The sequence below is a fragment of the Cygnus atratus genome, chromosome 14 (genome assembly GCF_013377495.2).
Source record: "Cygnus atratus isolate AKBS03 ecotype Queensland, Australia chromosome 14, CAtr_DNAZoo_HiC_assembly, whole genome shotgun sequence".
NCBI classification, from domain to species: Eukaryota; Metazoa; Chordata; class Aves; order Anseriformes; family Anatidae; genus Cygnus; species Cygnus atratus.
The window spans coordinates 3,149,235-3,166,312 of record NC_066375.1 but is presented as its reverse complement, the minus strand read 5'-3'; the positions used below and the strand labels follow the sequence as shown (position 1 = coordinate 3,166,312).

Sequence of the window (17,078 nt, the reverse complement as noted above, 5' to 3'; positions counted from 1 at the left end):
TAGGCCATTCTCCCACACCAGTCCAGCTATTAATTTCTGGAGAGGAAAGGACGTTGCCCTCAAAGCAGAATTTGGGCAGCTGGTGGGACCGGCGCTGAGACACGCAGGCTTTCACAGCTCGGCCAACAGCTCGAGCCTGCACAAGCTGTGCAACTACTGAGCAATGATTTTACGAATTTGATGCTGTTCCTGACGGAAAGAAGAACACGCGGGGCGAGCAGGGGAGAGCACCTGCACTGCACCTGCCTGCGCTGGATGCTCGGAGGTTTGCAGCCCAGGAGCCCCGCAGGAGCGAAGGGCTCACCAGCAGAAGGAAAAGCAAAAGCAAAACTGGTGTTTGCTACTTTCCTGCCAAGTAACAGGAGAAACGCAGGCAAATTTTTCACTTCGCTTGCAAAATAAAAATATAACTTTGTTTAGACAGCACAATGGATCTAAAGAGAAGCACGACCATTACTTTTTGAGGAGGAACCTGTCAAAACAGCAGCCATATTTCAAAGCCAGTGTTTACTTTCCACTTCATGCAAGAAAAACACGGGAGAGGGAGGTGGGTTCATTTTACATGAGCAGTTCTCACTGATTTGACTAAAAATCTCCTCCTGAAATCCTCATTTATCAGTGGGGAAAAATAAACCCCTCAAGTCTGGAGCTTTATGTGGGAGCCATTCCAGAAAAAGCTGTGCCAAAACCACCTCTAGAGTAACCCCAACAGATTTTGGTCAGTCACTACCACTAACAGGAGTTGAAAACTGGCCTCATCCGGGCAAAATAATGCAGACTTCCCCCTTTCTCCAAGAAATTACAGGTGTGCATGGCAAGCCAGTGAGGAGCAGTGCAGAGATTGCTGCAGGGACCATTCCCCACTGAATTCAAACCACCGAGCGCTTCGTGACGATGCAGAGCAGGGCAGTAAGGTATCCAGAGGTTTGGTCCCGCGGGCTGCTCAGTGCCTTTAGCTCTGAGTATCCCCCCGGGGAATAAGGCTTAGCCAACGTGGGGATGCTGAGAGCGGCCTGTGGGATGAGGGTCTGCACAGCTGGGTGCTGCCCTGTGGAGGAGTCTGCTGGAGCCCAGGAGGGAGGGCGCAGGCCGAGGGGTGGGATGTGCCACCCCACAGCGGGGACTGGCAGGGCCAAGAGAAAATAATCACCGAAATGCTCTTTTATCCATGGAAAGAGCAACAGGGAGGCCAGCCCAGTGCTCGCTCCCGGCTTAGGGCAGCACTGGGGGATGAGCGCTCGGCTCGTGCGCAGGGGAAGGTACGGACTGGTGCCGTGCTCTCACCTGAAAGCTACAACACTGCTAGCAGGGCCAGCATTCCCTCCCCACATCTGGGGTTGCGATGAATGGCCTGGTGCTAGCTCCAGGCAAGGGGACTGGGGACACCAGGCACCGATGCAGAGAGGAGTGTGGCTGCCTGGTGTCTGCTGCCGTCCTGGGGCCCCAGTGCTCAAAGGCCCGGGGGCCAAGGGACCAAGCTCCTGCACTTCCCGCACCAGGGATGCTTCAGTGGCTGCCCTGGAGGCCCAGGCTTAACCAAAAAGCCCGTCCTGGGACAGACTGGCAGCTCAGCTCAGCCAGTTCAGAGTGTAAAGCTAATGGGCTAACAAACACAAACCTTTTGGGGTTACGAGAAAGTAACATTCGCATCGAAACGCAATTACAAAGCCTGCACACCAACCTGCCGCACGAATCACACAGCTCTGTCTCTGACAACTCACCTCCAGGCAGGACAAACTCCGCGTTAGCAGGAGCCCTGCCTTCCCCCAGCTCATACCCAGCACTGCCAGCAGCGGTCACCCCGGTGCCACCCCCAGCTCCGGCCCGGGGGGACCTGCTGGGTCCCACTGCATCCCAGAGCTTCGCTGGGGAGCAAGCCCCCACCCTGCCAGGAGCCCTCCTGGAAAGCCACCGGGTGCCTCCTTCTGAGAGCCACCAACACGAAACGGGGTGCAGCCCGCTGCCCCAAAGCAGCGACGTGACAGCACGGCCGTGTTCATAAAGCAGCCCTTTAGGCGAAAGCTGAGTCAGAGCCACAGGGCCTGGTGGCAGGGGCAAATGGCACCCGCCACCAGGATCTAAGTTTGTGGCTGTCTTTAATCCACCCGTGGAAGAGGCCATTGCCTCCTCGCTGCCACGGGCTGGAAATTTCTGTGCAGTGGGCTAGATTACCTGGGAGTAATGGGCACAGACGTCCCCGTGTGCCAGGGGATGGCTTTCAGGACACAGAATGCGGGGTCTCCAGTTAGTGACAAAAGCCAGGAACTCAATTTTCCGTATTCCCAGGCCGTGCCCGTGATGTAGATTCAGTGTGGGAGCTGGTGGGTGTGCAGGGACCCAGTGGCCCCGGGGGATTTTGGCTCCTCGCAGAGTGCCTCAGGCCCCCACGCCGCCCAGCTCCGGCCACGGAGAGGGATCTGCACAGGATCCAAGCCCCACACGTCTCAACACGCACACGTCTCGGCCTCCAGAACTTTAGTCAAAGGAAACTTTTGTAAAGGAAAGCTCAGCCCAGACAGTTCCTGAAGAAACCCCAAACATGTGATGGCTTCAAATGCAACTCCAAAGCCACAAACACAACAAGCGTCGGCAGAGTCTGCCAAAGCGCCAGATGCTGCTTCTGGAAAAACTGTTTTGCAGCCACGGTGCTTGGGTCCTGCGCTGCCACTGAAAAAAGGAGGAGGGATGAGGAGCTGTGGGCTCGGGCACTGCTCGTTAAAGCGAAAAAAAAAAAAAAAAAAAAAAAAGGACAGAAGGAAAGCAAATTTATTTCAGTTCCTTAAAAAAAGGTGCCAGAGGCTGTGCATGAAGGTTTGTGTGACGTACCCCGCTGACCAGTGCGTGGAGCAGGGAGAAAGAACTATTGGCTAGCAGGGTTAAAGGAGGTAAAAGCCATCCCGTCAGCAGCTTAACTTCAAAAAGGAGGAGGCAGAACAAAGCTCTCCTCAGCGGCACCCCCACGACATCGCCCAGGCTGTTGTGTCAGCATCAGCACCTAGCCACACGATTCCTCTGAGTGCTGCCCGCGGAGAGGGAGATCAGGAGGGGTGTGTGAAAGCACGGACCTCCGGCACTCCACTCACCCAGGGCATGGCTTTATTGTGTGCTTCTGAACAGAACTGTCCACGTTTCAGGAGCTGACACACGAACCGTGCTGCTACAGCCCAGCAGGGCAGGGGCAGCTCTGGGTTCCTTTGGGTGGGGGACTGAGGTTTGGGCGTCGGAGGAGGGTTCTTATAGCATCGGTGAGAACGAGCTCTTGCAAGCGGTACTGACCTGGGTAAAGATCTTTCTCAATAAGCTTCATCTGGAGATGGAAGATCTGCTCCTGGAGTTTACAAATGGTGTGTTTCATTTTCTCCCGTCTCGTCACCATGTAACAGAGATTTCTAACCTACAGAAACACAAGAAACAGCGTTCATTTAGGCAGGGCTCGAAGGAGGTCCCCTGAAGCTGTGGCTGCTTCTGCTCCCAGGGTTTCCATCCTCTCATCTCGGCCTCACCCGGGCTGCACCACCAACTCCTACCGGGGCTCCTCGGTTACGGCAGGGCTTTGGGAGGGGGCAGAAAGCAAAGCAGCTGTGGCAGCAAATCTCTCTGCAGAGCCCTGCACATCCTGCCAGTGTTCTGAGGGGAGGAGGAGGTCTGGGGGCACCAACCCTCAAGCTGGAGCAGCCGCCCTGGGGAACACGACCTGCACCCATCTCTGGGGTGGGCACTGCAAGTCCCACGTGCATGGGGTGCTCAGCGCCGCCACTGCGCCGAGCAGGATGCCTGCCCCTCTGCTGCACAGCACCCAGCCTGTCACACGTCGGGGCTGTCACTCTCTCCTACCTTCTTCTGACCGCAAACAACAGGCGAGTTAATCGTTAACCTCTCCTTCACAGGCCTGAACTCACAAGCGGGATCTGCACGTCAGCATCTGTGCTTTCAAGGGCACCAACTCAGCCCAAATAACAGCACAGAGGCTGGCAAACAGGGCCGTGTGTGCGGCAGTCTGCTCCGAGCAGCCGCGACTGGCTTCCAGCGTCTGTGGCAGCGCATCCTTCGAGCTGGGCTTTGCTAAACGTCAGCGCATGAAGGGAGCAGAGCCAGGAGAAGCCCAGGTACCTCACCCAGAAATCGTACTCGGGTACGGCAATGGCACGGATGCACAGACGGTTGTAATCCCCCGTTAATTGTTCACAGGCCTAACGAAGGCCTGAAATCCTCTGCAGGATTCTGAAAATCTCAGAGGCGGGGGTGCTGTGGAGGAGCGCTGTAACACAGTTAACAGTTGTTAGAGGAAATGGCTGGTTTTGGCTTCAAGATAAAGATGCTGCTGGAAGCTCTGGTGACTATTTACTTGGCTTCCTGGCTCCATGGAAGAGGGAAGCACCAGGTACGCCGGCGTGCCCGTCCTCAGCACTGGCTCCTCCACAGGCCGGGGCGCAGGCCGCCTTCCTGCAGGCCTGTTGGGGCGAGCTGCGGCCGGCGCACCTCATCCCAGCACCCGGGGACGACTCAGGAGCACTCACACGCAGAGAGAGAAAAGCTCTTTTGTTGTTTTGTTTGTTTTTTCCCCAATCCCCTAGCTGTAAATACCGAGAAGCGAGCTACATGCTGTATATTTTACTACGTTCTCTTTTTTTTTTTTGTTCTGGATGGAAGAAAACATCCAACTAAAATTTCTTTATGAGGAAAACAACTGCCTCTGGCAACCGGTATATCAAAGCGTTTGGCGGTATCTCTTCTCTGCGATTTTATATTCCTGGAAGAAAACATCACTTGTGCTCTGCTTAGAGACTCTGGTATTTACACACACTTAGACAGCTAAACACCGCCCCGCGCTGCTTCCCCAAGCCAAGCTGAGATGCTGGTAGGAAAGCCTGGAAACCATATAGCTTTTTGGTACAGCTAATTTAAACAACCAGCTACTGGAAAAAGCTTTAAAAAAATACAGAAGAACCAAAGAGGGCCAAAGAGAAAAGTCAGAGGGACTACGTTAGGATTCCCAGGGAACCGGGAGTTCCTACACATTTCATTTGCTGACTTTGGGGGTAAGGGGTGGATAAGGGATGGCAGAGGGCAATGCAATCGCCCCGCCTGCCTCCGAGCTACCTGTCCTGCTGATTCTGCTTACCCAGCTCTCGGATGGAGACACCATTATCAGCCCTGACAGCGCAACTGTTTCTGCCAGATTCGTTGCTGAAAACACTAAACCAGCACCGTGATGCCCCAGACCACGGCTGTGTGGATGCTGTCGGAGGGCTGCCCATGCAGGATGCTGCTCTCTGAGCCCTGCCTGGTGCCAAGCCACCCACGTAGGCAAGGCAGGGCAGCTGCGATGGGCTGCAAGGCGGAGACCTGGCGTGTGTGAGTGGGAATGGGACAGAAAGGGGTCCCCCTTCGGAGCACCAGGCTTCCACCTGGCCAGCCGGTATGGATCCCCCCCTTGGAAAAAGAGCAAGCGAACAGATCTTCCAGGGAGGTGCTGTGCAGAGGCTGAAAGCTGATGGGGAATAACCCTGCGAAGCCTGAAGGCAGCTCTGGAAAATGAGAGACGTGGTAAAACTTGTGGTTCTGGCATGGCCAGGGGCTGTACCCGGATGCACAACGGCTCAGTGCAGGCAGGGCGCTCTCGGGACGCTGCGGAGGCATGAGCACATCTGCAGAGCTAACCTCAGCCCTCGGCTCATTTTCAGATGTTGCCTGGAGAGATGCTGGGGGCTGCCATCAGCCAAAATCCACCCTGGACAGGTGAGAGCCGCACGGGACAGCTCAGCACAGCAGTCTGTACGGGGATGCACACAAATATCCCAAGTGCCCGATTTTTCTCAGGCCCTGTTTGAGGGGCTCTGTATCTTCAGAAGCTCCCAACCTGGAGGAGCGGTGGGACTTTGGGGACACACTGAACATGTGGGAGGAGCAGCAGTGTCTGTGCCAGCCCTGGCCCCGTTTGGGCTCTGAACAAACACCGCTGGCTCCCACTGCAGCCAGGACCGACCTGAGCACGGGGATGCTGCACTGGTCCCAGTCCTGGTGGGAGCAGCCAGCCCAACACAGAGACCAAACAGGATGCCGTGAAGGCAGGAGCAAGGAGGAACAGATGGGCAGAGCGATGGCAGTGATGTATTCAGGGATGAAGGTCGATACTGCTGCAGGAGAGAGACTGATAGCTTGAAATCCGACTGCTTTTAGACAGAAGGCTCTCGGGTGAGGTAAAAATGGGCAGAGAAAAAGGAGATGAGATGGCGTCAGGATGGGATGAGCCAGAGCTGAGCTGGGGTGTGCTGTGAGCATCCCCCAAAGCTTACCAGTGGGTTAAATTGTGTCACAAACCCACTGCAGCTTGGAGAGGACTCAGGATAAGCAGGGGGAGCATCGCTGCCCCCTTCACTTCCCAGAGAGCAGCAAGTACCCTGCAGACCCTTGTCCCTGCAGCACCCAGTCCTGCCCTGCAGCATCCTGTCCCTTGGCTCAGGGCAGGGCAGCACCACCTCCCTGCAAAGCAGCAATTTCCCTGCTTTCCTCCTCCCCTGCCCGCTCCCAACAACCTCCTGAGCCCTTCAGTAGCTTCCGCTCCCCCTTTTGTCAGGTGGGGGCCACGGATTCACCCCACCGGCAGTAGCAGGAGAAGGTGGAACCAGGCAGGGCTTGGGTTTTAAGCAGAGGAGGAAAGGGAACTCGGCCCCAGTGCCCCAGCCCTGGCAGCCCTGCCCTGCCTGCCCCCCGTGCCCTCCACCCTCTCCCTGTGCCCCTGTCCCCCCCCGACAGAAGCAGCACCACGCGCCCCCATCCCCTCCCGGGCTCCTTCCTGCTGTCTCACTGCTCGCTGCGCTTCTTCCCCTTGCCGCTTCTCGCCTCCTTCTCGCCCCTCCTCTGCTCCAGGCCGCCTCTGCCCCGTCCCCGCTCCCTCCCCGTGCGCAGCCATGTCGGCCAGACCTCCCTCCGGCAGCGAGGGGACGCGATGCCGCCAGCAGCGCTCAGCCCCGCGGCTCCGGCACCCGGCCGCTGCTGCTGCTGCTGCTGCTGCTGCTGCTTGGCTGGCGCCTGCTGCCCCTGCAAGCACTGCTGCTCCCTCCCCTGCGGCAGGATGCTGCATCCCCAGCACTGCTCTGCCGCCGCCGGCGTCTCCCCGCGGAGCTGACCCACTTTTGGCCACGCAGGGCAGGGTATGCCCGGTCCTGCTGGCCCCGCTGTTCGCTCCTACCATGCTCCTGTCTTTGTAAAGATGTGATGTGTTCCCGTGCCTCGCTGCCGGGAAGCATCTGAGGGTGATTTTGTGCTCTGAGGGCAGTGACTCCTTGCTGAGGCTACAAAGAGCACGGTCAGCCCCTGCTCAGCACAGCAGCAGCATCCGCCCCGTCCTCCCAGCCCCACCAATTGATGCTCCTCTCCCTGCACAGGCACTGGGCGAGCTCAGACCCCGCAGACAATTGCTCCCTTTGAACTCACAGCTGACTGCCACAGGCTTATTTCACCGATGGCAGCGTTTCAGCGGCGATGGTCCGTGTGTGCCGAGCACGGCAGCGGACTGGCTGCTCTGTGATTGTGCCGTTTCATCCTGTTTCAAAAGGCTAGCCTGGGGACAAGCAGTGGGGAGAGGAGCGTGTGCTCCTCGCTGCTGAGCAGCGCTCCAGATGAAGGGAAGCAATCGTATGGGCAGACTGGGGCAGCAGGGAACAGGGCTCGGCCTGTCTATAGGCACCAGGGCCCATCAGAGCAGCCCTGACGGAGCCTACAGGCACGCCGTTACGGGAAAAGCTGTACTCACCCTCTCCAGGTCTTGCCTGAGGTGCGTGAAGAGCTTCAAGCGTCGGTAGAGAACGTCCTGTTCCTGCTGAGCCAAGTTGTCCACCTCATCCGTTTTTGGAGTCAGCAGCGGTTTGTTGGAGTTGGCTTTCCTCTTCAGCTTCCAGTACTGATAGACGAAATCCACCAGCGATTCGCTTAGGTCAAGGTTCTCCGCCACCTCCGAAGGCTTCACGAGCTCATAGAAGTCCTCCTCCAGCTGCTGGAGCTTCTGCTTCCGCAGCGTGACCTTCTCCAAGTCCAGCTGGGCCTGGTCGGGCTCTGTCCGTGCCTCCTCGGGCAGTTTGGTGGCACCGGTGCTGTGCTCAAGGCAGAAGGACTTGAACTTCACTTCGTCGTTGTCTGCTAAAATAGTCCGCATGTCGAGGTTGTGGTCGAAGGCGCAGGTGACGTGGAACGCGGTGACGCAGGCGGGCATGGAGCACTGCGGGGAGAGGGACAGGCCTGAGGGCGAGGCACCGACGGGGTGACACCCGTCGGAGGGACACCACCTACCACAGGTGCCCCAGAACGGATACTGCTCGTGGCAGAATGGCGGTACTGCCCAGATCATGCACACCTGTGAAGCTGCACACCAAAAACCCTCGCAGAAGAAAGCCAGGGCTCACCAGACACCACCGGGCCGCTTCCCACCCTACCTGCGGCACCATTCTGGGCCCTGTTACCTTTCCCCCACCACCAACAGGAGCTTCCAGCAGTTCTTCCAACAACACGCGTCAGCAGCCCCAGACAGCACGTGGGCCAGTGGGATGCTCAAAGCCTGGCAGCCGATTTATCCTGAACGAGAAATCCCCGCCTGTACTTCACCCGACCCCTTAACCTGCTCCACTCTTTTACCGCACCCGAAGCCAAAATGCCATTTTTAACGAGTGTACGGATGTCAAGGTGTGCAAGCGAATGTGCTGTGTCAGAAGCAGGCGATGCTCCCCGAGCACGGTGCCTTTTTCTTCTGGAAATTACACAGATTCTAATTAGCCCCATTGAAAAGACAAAAAGGAAAAATAAAAGGAGGAGGAAGTTCACCATATAGAGAAGAGAAGACACTCTGTATGTTCAAATATATATGTTCAAAATTAACTTTTAGAATGACTAAACTGTTGTCAAACTTGTATCAGATGACATTTTTGACAATTTCCCTGACTTACCTTATGCTCAAGTCACCCGGACCCCACAGACAGCAGAACCCAGCCTGGTCTCCTACGGACAGAATCCACCTACAGCCAGCGCAGTACCGTACCCACCTCAGCACGTTCCCCCCTCCGTTCATTAACAGTTTTTTAATGGCTCAGTGTCCGGTAATTATTTCAACCATAACCCGTAAGAAATCAGTCTATTCCAGCTCCTAATGACCAGTTAAACTGCCATAAGGAGACATTTTAAGCGGCCGATTGCCGCAGGCACCACGTTTCGGCGATTGCTCTCGCAGGGAGGCAGGGCACAGCCCTGGCCAGGCCGACCACGCCGAGGCACGTGAAGCTCCCTGCATGTTGATCGCAAACCCTTCAGGATGCCGCCGAGCTTTGCTGGGGCTCCGCTGCACTTTAATTCTCCAAAAGAAAAGGAAAAACTGCTGGTGGTAGTTGAGGAAAAGTTTGATTGCTTTTAGTCTCGGTCCCATCAGCCCCGAATCCCTCTGCTGTTGTGCCGTCACCGAGCGTGTGAACTTTTGACACGGCTGCTTTGCGAGATTTTCCCTCAACTTTGTTTACGAAGCCGCTGGTGCTTATGAAAGCAGGAGCCTCGCGCTGCTGCCGGGGCCAAGAAAAGCATTGGCAAGCGGTGTCCGAGTCCTCCGCTTCCAAAGCCCGCTCCAAAGCCTCCGAAATCAGCGGGAAGAGCGGGGCCAGCCCCCAAGCGGCACCAGCACAGCCCCGGGTGCTGGGCACCGATCCCGCAGGCAGTAAGAGGCTGCTGCTGGAGCCAGGGATGGGGCTCAGCATCCCCGGGACTGTCCTGCAAGCACCGCCTGCTCCAGCCATGTCCAGCCACGTGCATATCCCCACCTGCAGGCACGAAATGCAGGTGGTGTATTAACCCCTCTCTCCACTCGCCCTATTTAAATATGCCCCATTTGTTCCTAACTCCAGCCTGGACCTGCTTGTGAAGGCAGCTGAGGGCTTTCAGAGGAGTCCGTGTATCATGTGCTGGCTTTTAAAGTGCACACTGCTCCTGCCGTCACGGAGAATGATTTACCACAAGAAGGAGACGCAGTGTCGCTTGGTGGAGTCCCTCGCTCTCACTTTAATGCCACGCTGAGGTCGGGGGCCTTTGCCAGCGCCAAGTTCCCCCGATGGAGTTTTCTTGTCTGGTAGCCAGGACGGTACTTTCACCGCGCCGAGCTGTACAGCAACCGGTGTACTCACTGTGCCTATTCTGGTCTAACAGCTAGGGGTACTTTAAATCATCGGGGAGATCCCTCTGTGCTGCTGTGTGCATAAACACCTCCGCAGGAAGGGGACAGCACCTCGCCGCCGCGGGGAGCCGAGCTGGGGGCAGCCACGCGGCGGTGGCGCGAGCCATGGTCCCTGCCCGAGCCACGGCAGCAGCGGAGAGGATCGCAGCACCTGGGGAATAAAGCAAAGCGAACGCCACCCGTCCTGCATTCCTCCTCCGACAGATGGCAAGCAGCAGTTGTCAGAAACCGTGCCCGAAATGCAAATGGAAAATCCTGAGGCAGCTCGGCTGACAGGGCAACGAAGGGAGGTACCTGGTCAGCGGCAGCCACCCAAGGGCCTTGCAGGAGCTGACAGGAAAAACCTAGGGCCCCATCCAGCCCCGGTGAGCACAGCACAGAGCCGGTGTCTGCAGGGGGCAGGCAGGGCTCTGCCACGCACAACAAAATGGTTCAAAAATGGGTGTACGAACCGCTGCAGGCCCTGAATCTGCTCCACCATCGATGGTGCCGCCTCGTCTCGCAGCACCTTCCACTCGAGGAATTCAAAACGCGCTGCTGATCTGCCAGGCAGGAGCAAATCCATTCCCAAACCCAATCCTGAGACGGTGAAAACTGCAGCAGAGATTGATGTGGGCTGTTAATTAGTCCTAAAGCACTCTTACTGGGAAGAAGTAGCGGGATGATTTTATTTGCCAGTGAAATTCACATGCTGCTAACTGTGAAGCCCAACAGCTGTTTTAACAGCTTACAGCGGTGCTGTGCAGCAGTTTGGGGGCTGAAGTGGAAGGAAGTGGCTACTCCGACAGAACTGCAAGGGAAATTTAGGAAGGAAAAACTAATTACCCGTGCTGAACCCCGGCCAAGCCATCAGACATGACACTTCTGCACCCTCACAAGAACTACCAGATGATTTTTAGTGACCACAGATGGTCTGGATCCCGGCGGTGCCTTTCAGCTGAAATACGCACTTCCAGCATCGCAAACACCCTGGGAGGATGCTGGGGCACTTCACGCTGGGGCAGAGGACGCTGGGGAGTGCACAGCGCACCCACGCTGCTCTTCCCTGCCCCGAAGTTTCCAGTTTTCGGAGCTGCGTGCGCCAGGAGCAGTGGCACGAGCAGCTCCGAGGGAGCTGATCACCAGCAGCTGAGTGGTGGAGGTCACTTCCCAGGGAATTTTCTCCCAAAAAAAAGAAAGTTGGAAGATCATGTCAGCAAAATGTATGTCCTTTGGAGAAGACTGCCAGCAGCTAACAGAGACGTGGCGTTTTGTGCTGCACTGGAAGGCAGCAGTGAGCTCCTGTAGCAGGAGCCCGTTGCTTTTCCCAGCGAGGAGGGTGCTGGGTCCTCCTCGCCGCGGGCGTGTCGGGACTTGGGCTGCACAGGATCCGGCTCCTGGCACTCTCTCTTTCAGTTCGGCAATGCAAACAAGAAAATTCCTGCTGGATACTGAACGCTCTTTGGCATCTCCTGATGTCTGACCACAAGAACCACCATGAAGTCATTATTTCCCCTCGGAGGAGAAGGGAGAAGTGCACGTTCAGGGCTGTATCGCTGCTGCCCAGCACAAGGGAGCACTGCCTTCATCACGGCTGCACCGGGTGACCACAGGTTCACAAAGACACAAGGGAAGTAACGATGTGCAAGCAGCAATGTCAGAGGCTTGGAGAGGTGCAGGGAGCCCTTCATGGGTTTGCTTTGGTGGTCAAATCCGGATGGGGACAAATACCTTGATGCACGGATCCTTGGTGCCTGTGCAGAAACGCCTCATGTTTGTCTCTGCCCAAGTGACGGCTCCTCTGAAGCTGTGCTTTGTCCATGAGCAGCCCTGTGCCTGTCGGGGTGACAGGCTCCTGCTCCTCCAGCTCGCCTCCCGGGGATCCCACCTCCCGTTTCAGCCAAGCCCAGCTCTGCCCGGCCACTGGGAAAAACCTGTCCTGGGAGCAGCAGCCGACCTTCCCCTGCCTGCGGGCACCTGGAGCATCAGCTCCTGCTGCCAAGAGCTAAGTGCTCTAACAGAAAACAACCCTCTCCTTTCAGGGCTGCGTCACGAACCTAAAACGCTGACAAAGGTAGTTAGATTACACCTGTATAAACAGGCACTAATCAGAAATATGCTCCATAAACATAAGCTCTCAAAACAGAGCTCTCTACCTCTGTGAGTATGGAGCCTGTTTATTTATCTGTGGGTGAGCTCGCTGATTTACTCCTTAAATCCTCAAACAAAGGCACTGCCTGCTTTTTTTCTTCTCCCTTTTTCCCTTGAAGCAAAACCATCCTGAGAGCACTCGCGTGACACTGGCGGACACTCTGGGGACAACCTCATGAAGGCTTATAAACTGCTAGCTGCCGGCACGCCGGACAATAAAGCTCCTGTTCCGTTTCAGGTGACCTTTAATGCAAATCCATTCAGTCCCAGGCACTGCGCCGCTAACGTGTGATGCTGCTGCCGAGAGGATGAAGCCTCGGAGAAGCTGAATTCTCTTTGATGCTGCCAAGCCTGTTTGCCTCCTCTCCTTGCCCTTCCGTTCTTTGAAAGCAGTTGCTGCTATGACACAGTATCTCCATCTGGCAGGGTGAATAAGCAGATCCACCCAGAACCATCAAAAAAGAAGTGAGTCAACGCTGGAGATTTAAAGAAGCATTGCGAGGCTTCATTTCGAGCTACGGGGATTGCTTTTACAGAGCTCCCTTTAAAGCATGAAACCTGAGGCAGGCGCACCAACAGCGGAGCCTGCAGACCTGCTCCTATCACCCTCCTGCCACCAGCCAGCTGCTCTGGTCCCCAGTTCACTGCCCCAAGCCCCCACCCCTGCAGTGCAGCTCCCAGCGCTGTACAGGAGCTGGTTAGCTGGGATTGGCACGCATCCAAAACTTTCTCCCAATTTTTCAAAGCTTAATGGCTATTCCATGCCCCCTCTGCATGCCAAGACTGCTTCCACGTCTGGGCTGCCAACGAAAGCAGAGGCACCGGCACCGCACAGCTGCAGATCCCCAGCCCGTCCCCAGGGATTGCCCGGGGCAGGGTGCAGCAGGGAGTTTGCTGAGTGACCCAGCAAAGCTCCCCACGTGCTCCTGCACCAAGCGTGCTGCGTTTTGAACTGGAGCTTCTGCTCCTGCTCCGTTTTGTGGCCCTGAAAGCTCTTCCCTGCTTTGTAGCAGGCGAGTGCGGAGCGCCTTGCTTTTAGTCTCACATGCGAAAGCCTCGCCCCCTCGCCAGCATGCTGCTGCCGGGGGAAGAGCAGGAAATCAGATGTCTGCGGTGGTTTGCTTAGGTGTGGCAAAACAGGAGAACATGTGGGAATGTAATACGCACTAAATACTCTATTTTGCAAGCTGGTAAGCTTGGGGGGGCCGCCTGAACCTGGGGCTTCCTGATGTCCGCCACACCGACCTTCCTGATGTCCCCCTCACATCCAACCCCACTGGCTTGGGAAATGCTGGGGCTTTAAATCTCCTGAGTATGGCAGGTTCCTGGCAGCTGTGCCAAGCCCTTCCACTGGAAGTTCCTGACTTCAAACCAAGGTCGCCCGTAGTCCCGGTAATTAGTGTCACTACAGCAACATCGCTGTGTTATGCAAAGAAAGTTCATCTGGATTCCTGGCACTCAGTGTATGAAATGACTGCAAACAACACCTGATGATGTCTGATCAGTGCTCACGCTCCCTGTTAGGTTTGTTCCTAGGACTCAGAGCAGGAACACACCTCGGCTGGATCTCGTCCACCAACAGCTCGTGAATCTCTGGTGGCCACTAAAGGCACAGGGTCTGGGTTTCCTCGGGGCCGATTCACGTACCTGAATACAGGTCCCAGTGCACTCCTTGCAGAGGCTGCAGGACAGAGCCCATCTGCTTGCTGGGATATGGGAGATCTTCGTAATGGGTTCCATTTTTTCAGGACATCCAATGCTAACCTGGTCACGAAAGAGAAGGCAGAGTCAATACCTGTTGCTATCCCAACTCTCCTATGGGGGATATTCCTGGCAGTCAGAATGAGGGGTGGATTTTGCAGGTTGGGGGAAAAAAAACACACAAATACGGAGGAAATGGAAGGAAACATGCTGGTGTTTCCTCTGAACTGATGTTGCTGTGTATCCCAGACAGGCAGAGGCAATCTGCGTTATCCTGCCCAGGGAAGTTGGTCCCATGGGTGCCCCTCAGCCCTGGCTGGGTGCTGAGGCCCCTCTGCTCTGCTGCAGTGCTGGGCTCCAAGGATGCTGGGGAGCAGCACGATGCTCTGGCCTTGCTCTTGTATCCACCTGCCTGCCAATTTGAGCTTGTATTTTCTCTTCACTGTCATTCTGGATGCTGGTAAGTCCTCGCCTCCCAGTGTTCCTCTTTGCACTTCACACCACCAGAGGATAAAGCCACACTTCACAAATTGTTCCAACGTCACCTCTCCTTGGGGAGCACGGGTGCTCCCTGCGAGCAGGGCAGCAGCTTGCCCCGCGCAGCGTCCTCCCTTAATGGGATGCAGCTTGGCTGCTAATTAAACACAGCCTGGTGACCGACGGGCAGCGTGCCTCTGACCCCAGCAGGGCTCGGTGAGCCAAACTGCGATTGCTATTCACATCACCTACGGATATTCTGGGCTTAGACCTGGCAGACGGCTCCGCGCCCAGTGGTGTTTCAAGAGGAGGCTGGAAAACACCTTACTTACTTCAGGTATCCATAAGGCACAGCTAACGTGGACCCATTTTGTCCCGCTCCGAGTGGGCTTCAGCGCTCCCCCTCTCTTGGGGCACAGCAGACACTTGGGCTGGACGCCGAGGGCGCAGGTGCGGCACAGCCAGCTGCCGATGGGGACCTTCAGGATGCCGTAGCACGCCTGCACAGACGGAGGGAAGTTGGTTAGTATGACCGTCCCGGGCCGAGCATCCTCCTCCTGCAGCACAGAGGGACCTGCTCCTTCCCCTGGACATTTTTAACTGCCGCTGGCTTATTGCCGTGGCAGCTGGGCGTCTAGTAACGGAAAGCAGACATGAAGCAGCTCCACAATCAAAGCAGCCAGTCTAAATTCTTCCTTCCTTGCTACCTTCCTTATTGTCCCACAGATACTCATGCCGTATCAATATGTCCCGGGCTTTAATTAAATGCTAAGTACACAAACGTGCTTTGTGTCCTGCCAAGCAGCAGCAGCGCCGGCAAACGGGGGGGCAAACGGGCTGCAATCAGCTGCGGAGCCTGCGAGGGCAGCTCCACAGAACGGAAATCCGCCCGCCCGTTTCGTGCACGTTTCTGAACGCCATCCAAAATCGTGGTGATTCACGGTCCTGCCAGCCCGGCTGCGATTTGGTCCGGTGACCCAGGGACACGAGGTCTGCGTTAGCAGCTCCCCGCACGCACGAGATGGGCAGCGAGAATCTAAGAGCAGCCCAAGTGGGAGCAGCCTTGCCTCTGAATGACCCATCCTGCGTGGCACGGGGGGATGAACGCTGTGAGAAAACCTCGTGGGGAGATGAGGGCTGCGAAGCCACAGACCCGAGATTGAGAAAGATGGCCACGCTGGTTAAAAACCCAGCACAGCCCAAAAGGGAAGTGAAAATAACTGCGTAAAGGTAAAAAAGGGGAAACTGACAGTAATGAATATAAATCAGAAGGGAGGGGCATTAAAGGATGGGTAAAGCCAAAGGACACAAGGACAAATCGATGGCCAAGAGAGTGGGAGGCAGAAGGGAACAAAAGGACTCTGACAGTGCCCTCGTTGCCTGCGGAGCCACCAGACCTGCTGCGATAACGCAGAGCACAGACCAGCCAAAGGGCTTAATAAAAATTTCCCTTCCCTACCTGGGGAAGAGCCAAATGATAAGCTGTGTCGTGTAATGACGATGATAAAATACCTTCCACTTCAGCAGTAACTTACAACTGTATTAAACAGCTACCACTAAAACTAGACAGTCTTTAGCTGGCAGGTCCCCATAACTTTCACTTAAAGAGTTTTAAAAGAGCGGCAGGCAACTGCTGCCTTGGCCACGAACGCAGGGCCGCTGGAAGTCTCACAGCACCGAGTGTTTCTGAGAGCAGAGGAGAAGCTCGTGCCTGTGTCACTATTTTAGGAGGCGATGTAATTAGTTCTGGATGTGGCTGCTCTGATGCCCGTCCAGAAGGCAGCAAACAGGCAGTGCCGATAGGGACCCTCACCGCTCCACTGCGCTGGCTGTGAGCTCCTTCCCACACTTGTCAGCTCCACTTTTGGAAGTCTACCCTAAAAAAGAGCAGCTTTCGGTCCCGCTGCTGCAGGGCACCGCCACCCCGTTTCTGCCCGTGCTGCTGGCAGGGATGGCGCAGAGGGGCACGGGGAGGTGTGTGAGCGTGGGAAAAGTGCCTGCTCGCTCATCACGGCAAAGAAAAGACTTCATAACGTGACTTTAGCTCTCCCCAAAACATAAATGGACTCCAAAAGTAGTGACTTCCAAGGAAAAAAGTCACTTTGTGAACGGATTATTGGGAAATAAAGAATTAAAGGAGGTACGATGATTGCTGCAGGTCCACACGGTTCACAGAGACTTAACTGTGTGTTTCACAGCACCTCCAAATCGGACAGATAAATCATCCCCGCAACAGATCTCTGCAAAACACCTGAACTGGCACCAGACAAAACCAGCCTGGTAAGTATTGCTAGGAGAAGAACACGGCAGACCAATCCCAAAACACAAGGGTTAGCAGGAACTATCCCCAGGTATGCACCTCTAGCAGAGTCTTGGCTCTCTGTTACTTACCCACGCTTTCTGTTATTTAACCCATTTAAATAAATAACTTTTTTTTTTTTTTTTTTTTTTTTTACGCTGGGCGGGAAGCCCAACGGCCGGGGAGGACGCAGAGCGGAGCTGTCAGGTCAGGACCTGTCGCGGGGAGGGCGCAGCCGTGGCCCCACGCCAGGGAAGGGGAATT

General features: G+C 55.9%; 1 protein-coding gene across 9 annotated transcripts in view; it reads right to left on the bottom strand.

The window, feature by feature from the left end:
* Positions 1 to 17,078, bottom strand: part of JADE2 (jade family PHD finger 2) — a 68,344-nt gene that overhangs the window by 6,244 nt on the left and 45,022 nt on the right. For all 9 annotated transcript variants that reach the window (XM_035560783.1, XM_035560785.1, XM_050713641.1 and 6 more), the window contains 4 exons: positions 14,848 to 15,015; positions 13,985 to 14,101; positions 7,757 to 8,218; positions 3,277 to 3,394 (listed from right to left, as the gene is read on the bottom strand). In XM_035560783.1, the coding sequence (XP_035416676.1) occupies positions 3,277 to 3,394; positions 7,757 to 8,218; positions 13,985 to 14,101; positions 14,848 to 15,015 (865 nt within the window). The remainder of the gene's footprint in view (positions 1 to 3,276; positions 3,395 to 7,756; positions 8,219 to 13,984; positions 14,102 to 14,847; positions 15,016 to 17,078) is intronic.